Genomic DNA, 22864 nt, shown 5'->3' on the forward strand with positions numbered 1-22864 from the left:
GCTYGATAATGTAAAAATTACAAACTGCTATTTTAAAAGAAAACAATCTACAAGAATTAGATTTGTATAGTTTTAATTCACAAACTTGCATTTCTTTTTCTAAAATGGTAGTATTCCTGTAAATTGTTTTTGCTGAAAGATTTATTTGTCTMTTGTGCGCTCACAAAAGAAAAAGAAAGTGCACAAAAATATGCAGTTACCCAACCATAGTTTTAAAATTTTAGTTTATCATTGGTTTCATCTGATTAAGCGTTACTTTCTTTACTTAGTTTTTATTGTTATCATCAGTGACGCCAGATTATAGAAAATGGGTCAAGCAAATCCATCACATGCAGCTGACGCAGAGGGAAGAGCGGGATTAGATTAATTTTGACTTCCGCTTACTGACAACCGGTAATTTCATGTATTTACATGGCATAGCTTAAAATATAATGAAACAGAGTCTGATTTTTGCAAATTTAGCAACTTTTCAGGGTTGCCATAAACCAGATAAATCAACACAGAAGGGTTTGTCCTCCTGCCATCACTCATGTGGACTACAGAAGTCTTTTGCTTAATTTTTCTTATGTAACTTGTTTGTTCTGAGCAGAGTACTTTAATGAAAGCAACAAATATAGAGCAAGTGGAAAGAAAATTGAATTCGTCATGACTGAATTCTGCACAGTGCCTGGGCTCAGAACCAGCACCAGAGGCTGAAATTGATTTACACTTGGGCTCGTTCTTAATAATCCTCTTGGAGAAGCAATCAAGTTAGCATTGTCGTGACGCCAGAGCTTCCCCTATATTACATCAGAGAGGATTACACATGGCCGCGCTGGTGAAAGAAATCCAAGGTTATGCTTCTGTCAGCCGAGGGAAACTCCAACTGCTGAGTCTCCCAAACTGTGGAGTTTAATCTCTGCTGAACTGAGACCTCCGATTATAGATGTGATCTCAGTGGAAATGACTCTGCTCTTTTTTTTTTTATCACTCCCATTTCCTCCTCCCTGTCCCTTTTTGTCTTTTCTATCTTTCATCTCTAAAAGCCCTCTTTATTTGAGACTTTAATACCAGTAAGCAGGATTATAACTCCATGCTATTCTGGAAACTCTCCCTGACCAAATGTTACTCTGACATTTCCCTGCCTGTGATGATGAATTTCAAAACAGATGTAATGTTCCTCATCACTGAGGACTCAGTTGTTGAGTTTAAAAGATGTCAAAATACGAATTTGATATTCTGACTTTTTCAGTATCTTGTCGTACATCCMMWTCTTGCATTTTTTACCAAATTTCCTGCTGAAATGTAAACTGCAGGATATTTATGAGGATGATTAATTAGGAGGATTTWGTTGGGTTTTTTTTAACCATCAAACATATACATACAGTCTCCTCATTTACCATCAACTCTGGTAGAGATTTTTACAAAGCCTTACAATGTGTTATTATTGAAGCAGCAGCGTAATCTCACTATGAAAATTTAGAAAAATCWATTTTTTAATTGACCTCCTACATTTGCTGTGCAGCAAAATCTCATATTCAGAAAATGGAAAAGACAATRCAATTAAWGTTACAAATATGTGGCCCTTCTAAGTCAGGTAAAGACTGCAACAACACATCTTCTGACTAAAACATGCCTATCTCTACAGTTATCAGAAAAGCTTAAAATACCTAGTACTGTGAAAAACAAGGTCAGATGGAAACCTAAATTTATCTTATTACATGGTACTGTGAGGAGCAAGATAAAGGGGAAGCAAAAAAGACATGTTCAAAACTCACTGAAAAATGGCATCTTTGGTTCTCTGACACTCAAAAACTGTTTATTTAAAAAGCTTTTATACATATATTTTCTATGGGCGCTAATGACTGTGGAATATGCTTATAGCAGGTTACATGATTAACTGAATACAAGAAATTAAAATTTATTCAAATAGGCATCAAGTTCAAGCAAAATTAGCTTTATTTCAACCTAATTTCATTAGCCAGACCAAGTAAACAACATTTTCAATRTTTACCTTTTATATAATGTTGCATTTTCATATAAATAAACAGTCTTTGATGAGCCTGAGAAAAGAGTGGAAACATACAACAGCATCATTTTCAGAAAAGAAAGCATAGCTGTGGAAAAGGACGTACTGAAGAGAAAATAATCCACTTGCTTGATCAAACGGTGTTAAGTTGGTCATGGGAGACTCGTCCAACTTGATTCAGGATTTTTATTTCTACTCTTGTGTGATGGAGGAGACATGAGCACAGCTGGAGAGAGTGAGAAATCAATTTGTCTTGTCAGGGGAAACTTGAAGCCAGTCGCCCTTCAGTCATCAAGAAAACATTTTGAAAGCGACCTCTGACCAGGGCCTTCAGGTGAAGATTTTCATATCAACACTGACTCATTTCTGGGTTTGTGTGAAGGAGAAATGTTAGGACAGCTTCTTTCATTTGATCCCACATATTTATGTGAGCTCTCCCTGCTCTGCGGTGATTTTTATAAAAAACAACGCAGAGGAACAGACTGAGTCTGAGCTCGATTACAGCAGTTGTCTGTCTGCCCCCAAGGATGGAAAAAAATCTTCAATGAAGCAAGTTTCTCAGAGCAAAAAGACTCAATACAACAATGCAACTTCAGGCTAGTTTTATCATAGTTCATTAAAGTTTGTTTAAGAGATGTTTTAAATTATGTTAGGCAAATATTTTATTTATTTATGAATTTAGACTTTTGGGGACATTTTTACAAAACCAAACAAAAACACTTTAGATTTATAGTTATTTATAATTTTATAAATCAGTTTTATATATGCCTTTTTATAACTAAATGCTTTGTGCTGTTTGGGAATGTTTAATAAAAAATATTTACAGAGGTACAATACTGAAAAAAATGCACTTTCATTTGCAAAATGGGGGAAATACTCAGTAATGCCAGTGGTCTACATTGTAAAAGTAGAAATTTTATATGATTTAAATTGATGTATTTAACACTCTAAGCTGCGAGAGTTATAATACGTTTTATTTTGCTTGAAGTATGGTAGGTTTAGTTACACAAGGGTTCTTTGTTACTAGAACACCAATTGAGTCAAATCAAGTGTATTTATGCATCACACCTCAACAACAACATAATACACCTAAATATCAACTTTGCATGGCAGTGGTAAAATAAAGAGAAGTACTATAAAAATGTATTTCAGACTAGAATTAATCAATATATCACTTATTACAAATCAAAAGCAGCTCTAAATAAGTGGGCATTTAGTCTTGATTTAAAAGAAATCAAGGTTTCAGCAGCTGTGCAGTTTTCTGGAAGTTTGTTCCAGATTAGTGGAAAAATAAAACTGAATTCTGCTTCTTTGTGTTTGGTTTTGATTCTGGATATGGAGAGTCACACACACAGACATCTTTGTGTGGATCAGTGGGGTTTAACCCTGAAACTTTGACTACGTTTCATAGCAGACTTTGAATGAACTTTACACTTCCCTTAACATCAGAATCAGCTTTATTTGACAATGTTGTGTGCACATACAACAAATGTGACTTCAGTTTCAAGCACTCAAAGCCTACGGACATTAGGTATCACTGTAACATATAACATGCTCATTTTGTGTGCTAGTGAAGGTAAAATGGCCTGTATTGTGTAGGGTGGATATACATAATATGGAAATGTTTGTAATTTTAAAGAGAACCTACTTTTTGTCACAGAAATACAATTATGGATTAAATAAATACATTGCGACCAACTACCTTGAAAAAAATCCCCTAGTTATTTTGTTTTGACTACTTTTGCTTTGATTTTGTATTTATATCTTGGTATGTGATGGATCATTGCCTAAACTGCCATTAAATTACAAAGTAAGAAAAGTTTAAGAGGTATCAATAAGTTTGCATTTGCATAGTACAGTACTGTACATAGTACTGTAGTTACATAACTGGGACCAACCAGCAAAAGTCTATCAGCTTTTGGATTTATGGATCTTGATCCCTTGTAGCTCTTGCGAGCATGTATTCCTGTAAGCTCTGTGTTAATCCAAAGTCCATTTATTTATGTAAAATTGGCGAGTCCTGTTCATGGTTTCTGTTGTTTGCACATGTTTTACATACTAAAATAACTTTTTATGCTCAAGCCACTGATATTTTTTTTCTTCTTTTTGTTCAGTTTCTGCAGTTGTTATTGTGTACATGATGTATGGGGCACAACATGTAAACAGGAGATAATTTTTATCTCTTTAATGAGTCCACAAAACTTAGATGCACATTTACATTGAGAAAAACTAATAACAGCTGTTGGAGCTATTTATTCATTATTTTCTTTATCCATTTGAATTTTGTTAGTTTATTCTTAAATGAATATTTTTTGTATTATTTACAGAACTTATTTGTAGGTTAATAATTGTTGATTTTATTAATCTTTTGTTTTATTATGTTTTCTTATTTTTCTAAGCAAACAGGAAGTGAGGTGGGTTGGTCCACTTTCTATAAGTGTAGGGGCCTGGTAAAGGACCAGCAGGCATTTGGGTTTGGGGCCTATGGTTTTTACCAGTGCAAAAGAGGTAGAAGGAAAGTTTGATCTCTTTAATTGTTTTTTTTTTTTTTTTTGCAAAGATGTGAAAATAAATCATGAAGAACAATTTACATGTTTGGATTTTGAACCTTCTTTTTTTGCCTGCGTTAAAGAAACTTGAACCCAGTGCCTTAGTGGCTTAATGGAACTTAAGTTGGATGTTTGGTTTGACAAACAATCGCCACTACAACAGCATTACTCCTTGTTTATCTGTAGCAGAAAATAGTAAACAAGAAGTGTGGTATTTTTGGAATATAATGTTGTTGCTTAACATCAAATGAATTTATATGCATTTTATTTTCATCCAAGGTCCCAACTGAGGCCTACATGTCCCAGCTCTCCTGGCAAGACTCCCCTATTTATGCTGAAATGCAGCCGGAGAAGCGTCTGTCCCAGCAGGAGCCCCCCATCCCAGCTGTGGGTCAGCAGCCCTTACAGATCATGGACCTGTGGGAACAATATTCTGATCCAAGCTCAGGTAGATGCTATTATGTCAATAGCATTACCAAGGAGAGGTCATGGAAACCCCCTCGCCGGGCTCGTTCTCAGTGCACCAATCAGAGTCCATCGCAGCAGGTACTTTCTGTTCCCTCTGAAGCCTTTTCTTTCCTTCTGCTGCTGAATAGGTCTTAAAGTGTGAAAAGGTTGGCAGGTTCTGAGCCAGATGAAAGTGTCTTCTCTTAAAGGAGAGTGCAGTGGAGGTCATGGTATGGAATAAAAGGCGAGGCTCATTTCCAGGTTTCTATGGCTTGCCTGTATCAACACAAATGGGGACATTTTCAGTCACACAAGTCTGCATGTATAAGCCTGTATGGTATTTTCTCCTTTTACTAAGGCACAGGATTTAAAGATCTAGTTATTTTTATTGAAATGGTCTAGTTCTTAAGGAGAGACTCCTATATAACTTTGAGCATGACACATGGCTTCAAACTTGCTTTCCTTCTTAATGGTTAGTTAATTTATAATGTACTTTTTGAAATATGTATTTATAATTTTTTTTTWAATTCCTGAAAAACACGTTTTGCATGTTTGCATTGTCTTGTCGAAAGCTGAACTTCCACCACAGCAGTGTTCTCAACTTTTTTGCAGCCTGTAACAAGTTAAGGATTGCTTTGTTTTTAGCTACATCAATCTTTCTATAAACTTTGACAAACTTCCCATTTCTATAGCATGATGCTGCAAACAACATTGTTACCAGTTGGCATGGGTTATAGTTTCATTTAGAGCTGTATGTTGGTTTAAAGTTGCAATTTTGGTCTCATGTGACCTGGGCACTTTATTTAACATGCTTGCTGTGTTAAATTGATGTAAACTTTTCCACAACTTTTTTCCATGTCTGGTTTGTTCTGTGATCTTGATGATGCTGTTTACTCACTTACGTTCTCAAAAAAAACCTCTGAGGCCTTCACAGAACATCTGGATCTATTCTGAGATTAAATTACACGCATAGACTCTCTACTAATAAACAGACTTTTAAAGGCAACATGTTTCACTGGATTTTATTAAGGGGTAAACAAAAAGTAGAAGGTGCTGAATGTAAATGTGGAGTACATAATTTTGCTTTTTGGTTCATGTTTTTTCTTCCCCAATGCACCACCTTGTGTTGGTCTGCTGCAAAAATCCCTATGAAGCCTCTTCAGGTTTGTGGTTGTTAGAGACTAAATGTAAAAACTTTAAGAGCTATAAATTATTTCGCTGGGTAATGTATAGTATGCAACTTTCTTCATCCGTGATGTTGGTCAAGCAGATGAGTAAACAGATACAGTGAGTTTTTTTGACATCATTGTGCTGGGCTTTATTTCTCTAAAAACTTGGATCCTTTTTTGACAGCTACTTCCTTCTTCGTCGTATCATCATAATTTATTTAAACTGTGATGTAGGTGGGGCATTTGTGGCTTTTTAGCTTTTAAATCATTTTGCAGGTCATTGCCTGGAGGAAACAAAATCCACCGAGCTAAAGTTCTCCAAATGAAACAAACAAAAAATAAAAACTCCCTTGTTTGCTTTGCAAACAAAGGAGACTTTTGAGTCAATTAGAAAAAATTCAGTTTATCCAAAAATATTAGCAAATAAGATTATTGGTGTCAAGCCAATGATTAATTTAAAAATGAAATCAACAGTTATATTTAAAGAAGGTAATCCATGTTTCAAGATTTGTGTGTGTTTGTCTCATGCAGGGCAGTCCAGCACAGGCTCAGACGTTACCCCGGGACACCAGCCATCTGTCACTACCCCTCTCTAAGACGGGCAATGGAACTATGCACAGGGTAAATACTCTACTCTACTCTACGCCTCGTAAAGGTGGATCAAATGTAACTGAACCAGTTATGTGGAATTCAGTAGATTTATCTGAAACAGCTCAGCTTACATGAAATGTAAGGATTGTTTGTGTTTTAATGAGTCAGCTGCTGTGGCTTAAGTGGAAAGAACATGTGCTGTGGAGTGACTGCATTTGGTTTACCCGCACGTAAACACGTTTCAGTTTAAACAAAAGGCCAAAATGGTTCCTCATTCTCTTCATCTGTTGATGTGTAGAAACCTATTTCTTTCTCAGCTGTTGATTGAGTTGTGGAGAGAACACAAAGTTACAATTGGAGATTAAAGTTCACTGAATGGTTAGAGTTTCAGACTAAAGTTATATATTCTCAGCAGCCTCCAAAATTATTTGTGTCACTTAAGTGTGTTGCAGAAATCCTAAAATGTATTTAGACTAATTTGGTTAACACAATCTTGTGTTTTTTTTTTCATTATTTGACTGTTTAAAGAGGGTATAAATGTGATGTTATACTAATTCCAAGTACTCTTCAAAATGAAAAAGACAAGAGAACATATCCTTGAAGTTTGCTACATAAATCTGGAAATGGCTGCAAGGAAATAGCTACTACTTAAACGTTCTCGATGTTTACACTCAGAGCAAGAATTAGGTCAAAATAACTCACTGTGACAGGCAAATTGGAGCGATGAATGCTTTGCAGTTTATTTTACCATGCACAGTGTGGAGAAAAAAATAAATTATGAAAATATCTCCATAAACTTTAGTGGACAAAGAGGAGCATTTTCACCATTTCAGTAACTCTCCCATAACAACTTTTAAACTTCAGTCCTCAAGATCTTCCTTTCTTCCACTTTTAGGTACTTTCCTTCTCCAGCATTCCTAAATCAGATCAGCAAGTTTTAGCTCTGCAGAGGCCTGGTGATTAGCCAGTCATTTGATTCATTTGTGTAGAAGCAGGGATGTATCTAAACATGGCAGGGAAGTACATTTCAAGGTCTGGTCATTAGATCTATCGACATGCCATCGATAAAAAATAACTTCTCTGTTCTACCCTTATATATGTAAACGTATGAAATTAGCTTAAAGCCTGTAGGATTTATATTGAAACTGTGTGCTGCCGTCAAACGAGACTTAGACCGAACGTTTTTGCAAGGTAGCCTGAAAGCATTTATATTTTTACAAGCAAATGCTCAGTTGAACATGAACACAGAGGGAACAATTACTGCAGAACGTGACACGTCGAAAACTTTCAAAGTCTCGCAGCTATATTTGCATTAGGAATGCACTTCCTCTGTAGACTCCTTCGCTACTAATTGTTGAAATCTGGTTGATTTGATCTGCTGTGACATCCACTGTTTAACATAGGAACTGCAGGAGATGCAGTATGCCTCAGATTTGAGTTTTCAAATCAAAGGGAAATTATGCATGTCTGAAGTCTCTTTATCTGGTTGATAACTGTGTCCTCTAGCTTCACCCCACCGGGCCCAAATTCAATGGAAAACCTGTGTAATCTCAAGAAAAAGCATACAGGACAAGAGCTAGGACTCTGGATAATCTGGAGCGATTGTGTCAGAGATCCATTTCTCTGTTAGTAGTAAACCTGTTAGTAGTAATATAGTATAGAATTTGACATTCATATTGTTTTTATATTTTTCTTTTTAACAGGAGATAGCTTTTAGAAAGATGCTTAGTTATCTATTTATATTATGTTACGTTTTCCACCAGCTATTTACGTATTTTTTTAATAAACCCTCAAAATGCCTTTTAATTAATTTAATCAAAGCTACTCTTCACAAGAGGATGTTTGCTATAGTAAGAAAATGTGTTTATTTGTTTACCAAGTGAGTCAGTAGTGTGCAGATATACATTAATCTTTAATGATAATTAATTTGATTCTTTGGAAAAGTCTCTTGGCTTTTTATTTACTAACTTAGTGCTCTTCCCTGATAGCAAACATTACAAAATAATAATAATGTTGCACAGCATGTTTAAGTGCAAGTAGCTGTGCTCTGTCATCTGTAAACAGAAACCGCACAAACCACACACACACACACCCCGCCACACACACGCACACACGCACGCACACRCACACACACRCACRCACACRCACACACACACACACACACACACACACACACACATGCACGACTGCCCACCTCTTTCATGTGAATCTTTTGTGTTTGTGTTTCACTGCCAGCTCAGAATCAAAGATAGAAAAAAAAGAGAAATTAAAAATTTTTAAATAGCCTTTTACTGCCTTTTACTAATGTTGAAGACAGATTCTTCAACATTAAGATTTTTGGTTAGAGCATAGGGAGCTCATCATTGTCATGCATTATAACCTAATGCTATCTGAACTGGACTCAGAGCCTTTAGAGCCACAAACAGGAAGACTAGTTGAGTACTTTAAACCTACATCGTCAAAACAAATTTAAGCCTTTTACCCCAAACTTCCCAGTGTTGTAAAACTGAACATCTTGATAACAAAGGGTTTTATCTTGCAGTCAAGCTTGTGTGTGTTTGAACTGATTAATCTATAGTTTTAAATGCTTGAAGAAAGCAGTCCATGACGGAAATTTATCCATTCACCAAATCGGTGATGATGTCTGCGACGTAAATCAACACAAGCTGCATGATCCAGATTGCCAGAGATAAGCATTTTGCGTCTGAATGGTGCCTTGCCTCAGTATTGCATCAGTGTTTCAAATTTAATGTTGTTCATCAAGAAAAGTGCACAGATGATCAAAGCAGTGGTTCCCCCCATCAAGTCAGCTTCAGTTCTGCTGACCTATATGTGTCGCTATTTATTCTGCGCAACATGACGTGTAATACGTACTGCATACCTCATGGGTTTGTGAACCAGGTGTTACAACCAGAATGACCCATATAACGTGCCAACATAAAGTGCTCTCAAGTCTAGATTTTTATCTATGGAAGTATCTTTGAAACCTTTTTTGCTTTGACTTCTTAATCAGCTCATCTGTGCTAGCTTTCAGCTTGACTTATAGATGATCCCGGGCTGAACTTAGTAGAGGTTGAATTGATCTTCAAAGAGCATAAAACTTCACCGACAACTGCAGTAGAGATCAGCGTGCATTGTTTGATTTGTACAAACCAAGTGATTGACGTAAAGGCGCAAATTAAAAAGTTTAGCTACTCAAGGGATTTAGAGCTTTTAAATAAGTTTTAGAAATTCACCATTTATGTAATGGGTTTGGATTGGATATGGTCATTAATATAAAGAAGGTGACAACATTTTTTATGATGTTAAGAATCTAATGTAAATTTTCCTTCAATATTAGGAAGGAACTTGGTTGCTTACTCACAAAGTAAACTCATAAAGAGTTGTAGGTTCAAATCTCACAGAGGGTTTTTGTGTGAGAAGTTTGTATGCTTCTTTGTATTTATGAGGGGTTTTAGACTTCAGACTTCCTCTTACAGCCCAAAAGCATGTATGCTTAACACCTCTAAAAGTGTGTTTCCAACATTCCACCCTAAACCCTCAGCCTGCTGTCTTGTGAATTTTCACCGCTGCTGCTGTCAGTTCTGTTTGCTGATGTTGAGCGTTGCCTGACCCGTTCCTATGGTACCTCACGGCTTTTTGAGAGTGCTGTTAGCAGAAAACAGCTTTTTTCTTGTAAAATTTAAAGGCTGTGACTTTCAGTAATTAAACTTTAAACAGTTATATGGTAAAAAGTAATGCCAAAATTGCTCTGATTTGAAATATTTTGTATTCTCCTTTATGACGCTTCACCCCAAATTTTTATGTTAAAACCAGAAGTAACACCTCCCTACCTCAGCTGATTTCTCCCTATGCAATCTATTCTTACCCTGGTATAGTCAGTGGAAAATGTGTGGAGTAAAGAAAACTACTCTTAGAAGACATTGTTGAAGTCAAACTGTGAATTGAGAACTTCTTTTTGGTATTAACGTGCAATTTGACTGGTTCTGCAAAGAATCCTTGTGGTATTATTATAATAACAGAACTGCCAACTGAAAAATAGCCTTTATGATGATTTAAGAAACTCTAGAGTTTGGAATATATTTTATCTTTGAAGCAACTCCAGCATAATTGCTAAATAGTCAGTAGAATCTTTTTTTTTTCCATCCATGTGAGGTTTACCAGTGATCCTATACTGTAGGCAAGTGTGTTGGAAATAAGTCCTCTGGAATGAGAGAAGGAGAGGAACCTCTTTAGCTAGACTTTATAATGATGGCTCAGTTATACGTTGGCCTATTGTTGAATCCAGCGATGTGGAAGAAACAGTTTAGTAAAGCAAAGTGGACAAAACATTGGATAAAAAAATTCATAAAAATTCTGGAGGCAAACATCAAACCAGCTGTTCACCTATAAAATTAATCCATCCTAATGAACTATAATCAAAGGTGCAGTCTTTAGATGTTCCCCAAACATGCTAATTTATCTGATTAAAGATCTTATTTAACTCCATTATTTTTTTCTCAGTGAAGGTGTCTGTTGATTTTGTTGGAAAGCTGTCTGTAGAAGCTCTTTATGACATTTACCCATCCCTTCCTGCACACGTTTAACTGCTCTGCTTACTTGTTTTCTAGTTTCCACTTACCCTGAAATGTGGTCGCACACCTGTGTCAGCTTAGTTCGACGCATGTTGGGTAGAGTTGATGGGAGCAGGTGGTATTTGCACATAAACTTCACAGAACTGCATAGTGTTTTCAATAAAACCCATTTGTATCCTTTTATTCTAAATACTGAATCCTGAGGGTTTTTTTTTTTAATTGCCTCTTCAGCCTCCCAGTCATCATGGTCCAGTTACTTGTTTCAAGACTCATTAAGATTTTAGAAATCATAGTTTTAAAACTGTTAGAAAAATGTCCTTTTAAGGCAGTCCTAGAGAAAGTACTGGAGTTCTATTTACTCTACATCTGGAGTTCTCTCCAGATGTAGAGTAAATAGAATTGCCCCTCCCCCACATGTTACTGCTACTCTGCAGCATTAAATATGGCATGTATAGAAACATTTTTAATCACAAAAAGCCCAAAACATCTGGGGTGTGGAAACTAAAGGAGCACCATTTATCACTGTAGTTGTTGTAAAACCTATGTTAGCAAGCTAACTAAGCTTGGCTAACTGAGCAAAAAAGCTATCAGCAATCAGATCTGTATTGTTCAATAAGAAACAAAATGAAAAAAAAAAGCATAATATTCTGGGCATCTGTTTGTTCTATATTTTTTATATTTTTATGTATCATAATCTAAACAATAAAATAATATACAATTTTTGTTTTTAGTTATGTTAATGTAACCATAATTATCAGCATTTTCTGTTTATTATTATTTTTTTGTTGTTTTTTTTATTAAAGTGCCAAACACACTTACATGACTTTAGTTTATGCTATTGATGTTCCAAACATTGAACTGGAAAATACATTTCTTTCAGAAAGTCCAGTTTTTTCATCCTTCAAGCTACTGCATTGCATCAGAAATAATATTTTTTTTTGTACAGTAAAATGCTTATAGCATTTAAAACCTCCTTTGTGTGAAACCTGCATCTTAACATTTCAATGTCAGCTCAGAGATGAAGGTTACAACACTTAGTCAGTCAGTTTGATGCATTCAAACTTAGTGTGGTTTTGCCTGTGCTGAACCATTCCTACTAACAGGCCACATAAAACTTAAAGCCTTTTCAGAAAATAGAAAAACTGATTAAACACAGAACTGGTTGAAGACCCAGTTTTTGAATAGGCTCTAGAACAGGAAGTTAAATTTATTCCTGAGAATTACCAATGCAACACATAGATATATTGTTTGGTTTTTCCTATCACTTAATGGTTGAAGCTTAAATTACAATCGGCCTTTTTCTCTTTCAATAAAGTAAGAGTTGTATGTTATAGCTCATGCAGACAGACATAGTTGGACAGTGGTAAATGTGGCAACGTTAACTTGCTGTGATGATTCAGTTGAGCACACACCTTCCTGATCTGCTCTTGTACACGAGACTGACTGTGTGGGCTGATAAAGGCAGCTTCCCTCTTGAATGGGGAAGTAGATTCGAACTGTTGCGCAGAGAAGAGGTGCATGAGTTTTTTACATTCAGCGCTCGGACAAAAGGGCTGTCATGATATGAACCACAGGAGGCCGAGGAGGTATAGTCGACAGATAACAAGCCACGGGGAACTCGAATTGGCCTGAGCTGTGCGAGCTGCTGAGCAGTCATAATGAGCACCTTTGCTGTGAGTTTTCTTCTCTGCGTTATTGCTGGTTTTGCTCTGCGCTTACTGGGTTTTACTGGCAGCACATGATGTGTTCTGCATGCTGAGTTGGACTCGATCTGCTTGACTTGACTGCTTTGGAAATATCGTTTTCTCATATTGGGTTTTTATGTTCGGGGCAATAGTTGCTGACACCGTTTCTCTGCAGCTGAACAGAAAAGCCTGAGAGCAACAGCTTTGAGTTAGAGAAAGAGCTTTGCTYTCTCACAGCTCAGTTACTGCCTCTCATTAACTTCAGATGAGTACAAACGAGTCATGGTGTCTGTGTGTGAACTCTTGGGCTGGGTTATATTAGTCATAACTGGCAGCATGTTGGCAGCCCAGGGAGGTCGCTTTAAGAGGTGTTGTGAGTTTAGACTCATATCTGATCTGAGCTTAAATTTGTCAGCATCCTGTTTCTCACAAAAAATATAAAACACACAAGTTTTTGCAACTTTAATTTTTACAGAAACTGACAAAAAGGAACTGAAGATTAGATGTTACTTTATCCCCTTGCTGTCAGTTTCAGAGGAAATGAATTAAAACTCTTAACTTGAAATACAGTGAACATAGCAGCTGTTAATCTTTGTTTTCTGTCATTGTCCTTCTGACTCTCCGTCTTTCTTTTCAGCTGTCGCCTGATTATCTCTTTGGCAGCCACCAGAGGAATACTGACAGCAATTGGCAGATGAAGCAGGTGCGATTTTTCTCTACCTGCTGCACTTTTAGCACCAGAGGGCATTTAAAGCATTTCTTCCTAGCTATAACCTTGGAACAAAATGTCAAAGACAAAAACTCCCTGTTCTAGTTTTACATATTTTCCCTGAACAACTGGATGCATTTGCCTAACAAAGCAAGACATCAAAATAACTTCAGTGACTTTGCTTCCCACTAGAAAAAATCCTGCTTGGTAATCAGTGTTGTGCTAATTCATCCATAAGCAAGAGCTACTTCTAAACTCAGTTCAGTACTGCATTTAAAAGACATGTACAAATTTTTTTTCTCTCTATCTGACATTAAATCAGACCAAACTTCTCTTGTTTTAGGTCAATTAGAATTACAAAAATGATTTCTATTTGCTTAATTCCTCAATCATGAGAGAAAAAAATATGATAAGATATTTACAGACAAAATGATGACCGTCTCTTTAAGCAATGAGAAAAAGATGATGCTGAAGCTGGTGAGACAGAGTCATAATCCACACTAAACCTGTCCTGTGCTGACATCGAGGAAGAACCCATCACTCCAAAAGAAATAACAAAATGTACACACAGGAACAGAGACCTTCATTTTTGGAGACATGTCCAGTGGTCTTATGAAACTAAAGAGAAAATGTTTTACCATAATACAATAATTTATTGTGCGTCCTTTAACTGTCTTTCTCTGGATAACTAAAGTGTTTGAATTAAATAGAGCATTGCTACATTTGGGGAAAAAAGCGGAATGCTTGAACCATCCTAACTGCAAAATATAGGGGTGGCAGCATCAGGGTGTGGGGCTGTTTTGATGCTGGAAGATGACATCATGAGGAAATAATATTATGTGAAAATATTGAAGCTATATTCAAAGTCAGAGTAGGAAGTAAAACCTAGGCATAGATTGGCCTTTCAAATGGACAATAAGCATACAGCCAGAGTGATTACAAAGTGGCTTATGAACAACAAAGTCAGTGTTTTTGGAGTGGCCAGGACAAAGCCCTGATCTCAAGCCTATGGAGAGATTGTGAGCAGATGTGAAAAGGGATGTGGGAGTGAGGCGGCCTACAAACCTGACTCGGTTACACCAATTCTGTCAGGAGGAATGGGCCAGAACTCCAGCTAACTAGTTTGTTGATGGAAACCATAAAGACTTGACCCAAATCACACAGTTCAAAGGAAGTGCTAATACTGAAGAACTGTATGTAAACTTCTGATTTATTTCTATGTTGTGCCATTTAGCAAATAAACATATTGTTATTGTTGGATACATTTTATTCTCACCTAGTGTCTTCAAAGTGTAAATAGCTGATATTTTCCTAAACAGCTGCTCTCAAATATTTAAACGTTTTCATCCATCCATTTTCTTTACACCCTTGTTCCTTAGTGGGGTCGGGAGGGTTGCTGGTGCCCATCTCCAGGTAACATTCCGGGTGAGAGGCGGGGTACACCCTGGACAGGTCGCCAGTCTGTCGCAGGGCAACACAGAGGACAAACAACCATGCACACACACTCACACCTAGGGGCAATTTGGAGAGGCCAATTAACCTGACACTCATGTTTTTGGACTGGGAGGAAACCGGAGTACCCGGAGAAAACCCACGCATGCACAGGGAGAACATGCAAACTCCATGCAGAAAGACCGGGGCCGGGAATCAAACCCAGAACCTTCTTGCYTCAAGGCAACAGCTCTACCAACTGCGCCACCGTGCAGCCCTTAAATGTTTTCATTTGGACTACTTTTGTATCTGTGGTTGTCGTCTTATTACCTTCAAGTTAGCATAGATAGAATTTGCTAGGAGGGAAAATTGTATTCTATTTTTGGCTTTGAAACTGTTGCATAATTGAAAACTCACAGTAGTAGTGAAAATGACAAAAAAAAAAAAAAGTTTTAGTTGCCTTTGACAAAAGCACTCATTCACTGCACATTTTCTTGACAATTCTAAAGCCATAAAGACAACACGTTGTTGAGAGACTCCAAAGCTGCAGCTTCTCTGTGTGTTTTTGCTTCATCTTCTGTCCATAAAGAAAAAGTGTTCCTCATTTAGAAAACAATTCTTCAGTTCAAAGTTCTCAAAAGTACAAGCCCCACTCGTGAACACATTCATTTGTGGCTACCATGCAAAAAGAGTCGACCTCCTTCACACATTTGTGAATATAGTGGTTACCTTAGCTGACGAGCCTTTAAGTTGTTTCCTTTTTTGTTTGCTTGCCTGGCTCTGTCAGAAGTCTTAATAGCCTTCTTGATTCTTACGGAGCTTAAAATTCTTCTCTTGAATATCAAAAACGTCTTTTACATTTCTAAAAGCTGCACCTTGGCTGTTTTACTGTAGAGAACATTAATGTAAAGCCAGCTATGCTGATTTGATTCTCAGTGATCAGCATTTATGCATATTAAGGTGGTGAAACAGCAACTGCTGGTGTAAAAGAAAGGCTGTTACCCAAGCAGTTTCTACTGCAACATGTTGCGTCACAGTGGGGTGTGGGTGCTCTTGCTTTAAAGCCCTTTTTAAAGGCCTGCTCTTTGCAAAGCAGCAGATTTGGCTCTGAGAGCTAATCCTCCCTGTATGGAGAGATGCAAACATCAGTTGGATTCTTTAGGCTGATTGTTCTAACTGGGTTACGGAGATTGGGAACTTTAATAAGGCTTTAGATGCACAAAAAGTAGAAGCCGTTTACGCAGTTATATGTTCTTACACGGTGCTGTATCTGTGACCGTTTTGCATTTAAAATAATTGCACTTTATATGTTTCCAAATTTTCAGATCACATTTTCGTACCCAATCAGAGAACTGAGAGGGTTTCCTTAAACTAATTAGAGAAGCAGCAATCTGTTTAGAACAGATAAAGTGCAGTTCATTTACACACCATAGAATTTTTCACCAAAAATTCTATTTGAGCATTTTAGTAAAAAAAAAAAAAACTGTTAACAATTGTTAAATGATCAGAGTATGCATTTTACAATAACGTTTTTTCTTCTTTTATTTACCAAAAGTGGTCAGTCTGGGTCAGTTTGCACCAGTTCTTTCTGATCCCATTGCCCGATCACAGTTGTACCACAAAACTTGCACCTTCTATGCTAGCAGTAGGACAACGACGTCATAAACAGCATGCATAGATATTCTGTAAAAACTGCAAATCCACTGATGATCAAAAGAAACAAAATGTTCTATCCCACATTTGGCAAAAATACATAATCATCCTCATCCTCAGTACCTTAAGAGAAAGTGGAATATGCTGGTGTGCACAGTGTTCATTTATTCATATATTCAAACATGATGGTGGTGTGATGGGCTTATGCTGCTTTGCTGATGCCAGACCTGGAGGAACTGCTGCCATAATTGATGAAAGCAAGAATTTTGTTCTCCATCAGAAAATTGAAAAGGAATGTCGAACTCACTTTTGTTTTGCAACAGGATAGTGATTGAAAACACACCAGAAAGTCGACCTCTTGACGGATAACATAAATTAATGAAGGCTTTGTGCTGGCTTAACATTAAGTCTGGACATAAGTCCAAATGAGATGCTGTGGCATGACCCTAAACATGAAAACCCTCCAGTGGGGAGGAATGAAACCAGCCCTACAAAGAAGAGCACTCTGGTTTTGTTTGTCTGATATTAATATTTCTTTGATGATCTGAAATGTTTAAATGTGAGAAAAAAAAAACAAGTCCAAGTGCATCTTCACAGCAGCATAACATCTTTTCAAACCACTTGCATTCAATCACCTGTTTGTTTTCTTTGCTGTTTTTTTTTTGTTCTGTCTTTTACATGACATTAACCATTTGCTGGTAAAGAACATTGAGCGAGACGTCTCCTCCGACATGTTGAGCACATCTGCGTTAACAAATACAGAAGAACAGTGCCGTAACTCTGGATCCCAGCATGGTGCCAAGCAGCAGTTCTGCCACACGCAGTCTGTGATCCTGTCTGAGAATGGAAAGGTATTGCCCTCCATGCAAACACGGAAACATGTTCACACGCTCATCAGCCGTGTGTGCGGTTCTTACACAGAGGAAATAATTATCGATTAATAAGCAAGTAATTACCACGCAAAGCCAAATGCCTTCTGCACACAAACGCAGATGAGTGAACAGTTCTGGTAATGCTCTCTTTATTTTCTGTATCTGGTCCAGCAGCGCAGAGATTCCTCCTCCAATGTGACCAACATCATTGTCGAACCTCCTTCTCCAGAGAGCTCTCCGGACAGTGACGGAGGCACACCGGTGAGAAAACCTAAAATGTTGCTTGTGTGGATATGAATTCATGGGAAATGTTTTCGCTACAATAATTTCCTAAAGCAGCCACTTCCTCTTCCCACTAAAGTCAGTCTAGAAGACTGACTGAATGTGGTAAATTTTAGCGGTCTTAACGATTGTCTATAATAATAATAATATAAGAATAACGCACTCAGAAAACTTTCTAAATCAACAATGTTTGAATGTATTGCAGACTTTGTAAGGGGGGACCAGTAATAATTGCCTTGCCAGCGAGCAGATCCACTTCTACAACAGATATTTTATATTGTCTATAAAAAAAATACACCATTATTTTGGGGGGTTTCTGTTTAAAGTTGCCTTCTCTCACTAACAAGTCATCCCATACTGCACTGAGCACTTACAGTATAGCTTCACAGACAGTATTTACTCTCTCGCATCCTAAACGGGGCCATACCGCAGTGGGAGATTTCACAGCAGCTCCCCTACTGCTATTTTTTGAATGATGCAACAGCCAAGTTAAATGGCTTCACTCAGGAGCCACTACATTACAGAGAGGGGAAAAAAAACTCTCTGAGGAACTTCACTCATAACATTTAAACATGTCCTTAGAGCCTCTTTTAATTCCAGCTAACTCCGCCTATTTTAGGTGATACTGTTTGTGTTTCAGGCTATGCCTGGATGATCATTGCAGGTTTTCATACCTATTAAACTCTTTGGCATGTTTTCCTAGGAGCTGGAAAAGGCAGGCCTCCTGAACAAGACAAAGATTGCAGAAGGAGGCAGGAAGCTGAGGTGAGGCTGCATGACGGATAAGTTTATAGTTGAGATCAATGTGATATAACCCTGACACATTCTCCTCTGTTTGCACAAATTTTGATTAAAAAAAAAATTGATTTTTAAAAACACTTTAAAAAGTGATTTTTTTTTTTATTAAACTAAAGCAATATTACTCAAAACCCTGTCAAACTTAGGATTAAGGTGACCAATTTATCAATATATTTCTCTTGACTTGAAATTATTGGTAATCTAGTGAATCTGTGGATGGAAATAAAGATTAGATGATAGGAAGGAGGCCAAATGTCTTGGAGCTCTTTTCCAAAGTCAAATCTTTTACATACCATGACATCAAACACAATGCTAAATTACATGCAAAATTGCCTAAATGATCCTATATCTGCCAGAGATATGAGTATTTAGGTGTAATTATAATAGAGCATACTATGCTTGGCCACACTCGGCAACAATGAAATGTATTTGGAAAGTCAAAACATTTCTAGACAAATAGAGGAACAAAAACGAATAAAAATCCAGAGTTGATCTAGAATAACAAAAATGTGTTTTTGCAGAAAAAACTGGAGTCCTTCCTGGGTGGTGTTAGTTGGAAACAGTCTTGTTTTCTTCAAGGATCCAAAATCTCAGACACCGTCCAGCTGGGTGAGAGTTCAGACGAAATTTGATTTTGTTTGTTTATGTCTATATATTTTCAGCAAGAATACTAAAACTACAAGAAAAAAAAATAAGAGTTTGCTGGGAACATTTTGCACAAGCAGTTTTGTTACATTTGTTTTGAATTCAGAATCAGACTGTGTGTTGAATAGTGTGTTAGGCTGTCTATATGGATGCATATTGCAGCAGTTATCCAGTTGGCCTTGATTTAATTATTTGTTGGTCAGGTAATTCCACCATGATTTTAAGAAGTTACAGTTTTCAAACTGATGGATCGTCACCATATTTGATTGTCCTAATACGAGGTTCAGTGGGAGTTTTTTCTGTTTGTTCAAGTCTACATATTATAGATATTAATAACGTAGCTTCATTAACATCACATTTCAGAGTTGCCTAAATAGAAAAATATTGTGAAATGGTGGCCTGTTTAGTTAGTTCTCATATCCAGTGGCGCAACTACACATTATTCAGGTGGATGCGAAAACATAAATCGGTGCCGCCCCCGGAATTTTGTGGTGTCCTCACCTCTGCTCTTCATGCATCTTCTTATATTGCAGTTTTTAAGGAAAAATGATAATTGTCTTAAATCTATATTGATAGATCAAGGAATTGTAATTGCTACACTTCTAGTGTCAAGTTGAAAGAACAACTTCAATGTCTGCAGAGGTCTGACTTCCTCCTTGGAAGCTTTGAGTTTCACCCAAATTAATCTTAAAATGTCACTTGATCCCTGCATGTGTAAGACATAGTTGTAGCTGTAGTAGTAATTTGTTTTTCCCCTCCGTCAATGAGTGCAAACATGGACTTTGTAATCTGCTTCTATTGCTAATCTAGCAGTTGCTTAATTAACCTTAATTTCTGGTAAATCTCTCTGGTTTCTCACCTTGCAACTGGAACCTGATAACTTTGGGTCTCGTGTCATGAGCGTTGACATCTGAGATCACAGTAAAGCTGCTGAGTTCCTCTGGTTTTGTTTCTTTTTATCTTTGCTTTAGTTCTGTTATTTACTATTTCCCTCCGTATATGGTGAAGTTGGGTCCACTCTGCAATAGTAACTTGTGCCTGTGCATTAGCCTGCACTTGCTTCCTTTTTAAGTGCTCATCCACACCAACGTCATTAGAATATTAAAAGTTCCACAAATTCAAAAGTTTCTTACTTTTTACAGCACGTAACAAATACGAAACTAATTGTTATCTTCAGTTATCAGGACATTAAGATGCAACATTCCAGACTAATAAAACTTGTGCTAGATACTTCTGCTGCAGGAGTTGTGAGAAAAGCATAGATATGTGATAAAGATAACATACTGTGAAAAGTAGCGGAAAAAGTTCTCCCCTTAAATGTGAGGGAAAAAAAATACRTGGATTAGAAACGTATTGGCTTGATTCTGGCATTGTAGACAAGAGAAAATTGACATATGATTTCTTTACATGTTAATCAAACTCAGAAACCAGGAAACAGCCGCCCAGAGAGCAGTGTGGACTTAAGAGGAGCAAAGCTGAACTGGGCCAACGACCTGTCCAGCAAGAAAAATGTCTTCAAGGTAACACATTAATCACGTGAAAATAGAGATTTTCAGGTGATTTATTCAAAGATAAACACTAGTAATGTAAGTTGGGGACTCTGACAGCAGATAAAAGTGTAATACCGGGAAGAAAACAGTCACATCTGCAGGAAGGAAGTGAGAGTGACTTGATGATTCTTCAATGACCTAAAATTAGGAAAAAGAACTGGTTAACTGTTCCTTTCCAGAGAAATGTAGCCGAATCTGGCTGGGATTTCTGTCATTGCTGTTCTGCCATTTAAATCAAATGACTGTTTTCTAGAGAATTGTGTTTGTGTCTGTTTTAGCTGCGGACCATCACCGGCAACGAGTTCCTGCTGCAGTCAGACACAGACTCTCTGATCAGAGAATGGTACAACACCATCAAGAATGTCATCGAAAGGCTGGTGAGACAAACACAGACACAGAAACGTGAAGTTCCAACTCACCACTTCTCCGTTGGTGGCTACAATGGTTTCCTGTTATATAAAAGTAGCTGCTTCAGTATATGAACAATTAACATTCGCATCCAGACTTTGCTCCGCTTCAGCTTAGGGGTTGTCATCACTTGTCATAGCATAAGATCATATTTAGAGATCTGTTTATATGTTGACATGTTTATTCAATTGTTATTTGATTGTTTTTAGGCTTTATTCTTTATTCAGTTTCTGCAGGTTTTCTGTTTCATAAACATCTACTAGGTTCAGTTTCCTTTAGCAACTTAGTTCTGAACAACCACAAGGTAATGCCAGTGTTTTGTGGTGTCTTGTGAATTAAAATTAAAGACAGAACCATGCAACTTACACAAATGTTTCTCCTTTTGATTAAGGGGTCCTGGAAATGTCATCCAGATATGTAATTTAAAATAGGACTAGCCTAATGCCAAAGGTACAACATAACGTTTGACAGAGCTCAAAGGAAGTCATGGTTTGACTTTTGGTACTGCTGATGCGATGCACATTGTGCACCCATAAAATCTCTCCAAGGAGCTGCATTAATCAGCCCACCCTTTCCATGCCAATATTTACTGCAGTAGTATGTGCTGGGGTCTCTGATGTGGAAAAGTGCACAGACCTCCAAATTGTACCCAGGCTTGGCTGTGCTTGTTGTTGGGAGACTGAAAGTTGCAGTTAGTTTTTCACGCTGCAGTTTTATTGCAAATAAACCTTTCTGGCTCCGAAACAATGATTTTTAGTGTTAAAAGGAGACAATCTGGGGGCACAGTGTTTTTCTGGCTACACATGTGAGCTGCTCCAGAGTAGAAATATTTTTAAGCACACTATGCTCCATCTGTACTGAAAATCCCGTCACCTGCTCATATTTATGCTGCAAACAAGCTACAAGCTAAGGTAGAGATCTGCAGACTGTGACTATTTTGGTCAAGCTAGAACAAACACAATATGTGTGGCGGTCTTGTTGTAGGCAGACAGCAGGGAAAGCAACTCAGAAAGCTACTTGAAAACATTATAACTCTCACGTCCCATGGGGGATTCTGTCAACATTCTTTTTCATTGGGTTCTTACTTTAATTTTGCTTGGAACAGTTTTTCAGTTCTAACGTTATGATGAGAAAATCTCTTTGCTGTGATATTTTAATACTTCCCATACTCAATTCCTCACTGAAATTMTCCTAGTAACATTTGTGTATTTTGTTTATGAAGTGTTCTAGGTGATTTTCTGAAGCATGAAATAGTGGGCATTCTGTAAAATTATTTTCTGACTTCATGTTTCACTCTCAGTTGCAGTTAGCAGGAAAACACCTTTTACAAACAAGTCTGTCATAGCCTATAAGTGATTGATGATGTTACTGGGATCATCGTCTGTGCCTGATCTCAACTTCAAATGATTCAGACATAGCTTTATCAAGTTTCCTCTTGTGGTGTAACTTTTTTTTTTTAAGAAATCTGCATCTATTGGTAATGTTTAACTTCA

The 22864-nt window shown here is 37.2% G+C and overlaps 1 protein-coding gene across 9 annotated transcripts in view; it reads left to right on the plus strand.

The window, feature by feature from the left end:
• The window catches only part of arhgap9 (Rho GTPase activating protein 9), a 57137-nt gene that overhangs the window by 17776 nt on the left and 16497 nt on the right, over positions 1 to 22864 (plus strand). For 6 of the 9 annotated variants that reach the window (XR_001776639.1, XM_017304982.1, XM_017304981.1 and 3 more), the window contains exons 5-13: positions 4837 to 5103; positions 6705 to 6794; positions 13661 to 13726; positions 17521 to 17667; positions 17860 to 17949; positions 18674 to 18735; positions 19290 to 19377; positions 20838 to 20933; positions 21242 to 21340. Coding sequence is in view for 8 of the 9 variants with exons in the window: in XM_017304982.1 (XP_017160471.1) it covers positions 4837 to 5103; positions 6705 to 6794; positions 13661 to 13726; positions 17521 to 17667; positions 17860 to 17949; positions 18674 to 18735; positions 19290 to 19377; positions 20838 to 20933; positions 21242 to 21340 (1005 nt within the window). In the remaining variant the exon portion in view is untranslated. The remainder of the gene's footprint in view (positions 1 to 4836; positions 5104 to 6704; positions 6795 to 13660; positions 13727 to 17520; positions 17668 to 17859; positions 17950 to 18673; positions 18736 to 19289; positions 19378 to 20837; positions 20934 to 21241; positions 21341 to 22864) is intronic. The other 3 variants (XM_008408464.2, XM_008408467.2, XM_008408466.2) reach the window with 3 other exon arrangements.

Source organism: Poecilia reticulata, linkage group LG5, assembly GCF_000633615.1.
Source record: "Poecilia reticulata strain Guanapo linkage group LG5, Guppy_female_1.0+MT, whole genome shotgun sequence".
In the NCBI taxonomy this organism is placed as follows: domain Eukaryota; kingdom Metazoa; phylum Chordata; class Actinopteri; order Cyprinodontiformes; family Poeciliidae; genus Poecilia; species Poecilia reticulata.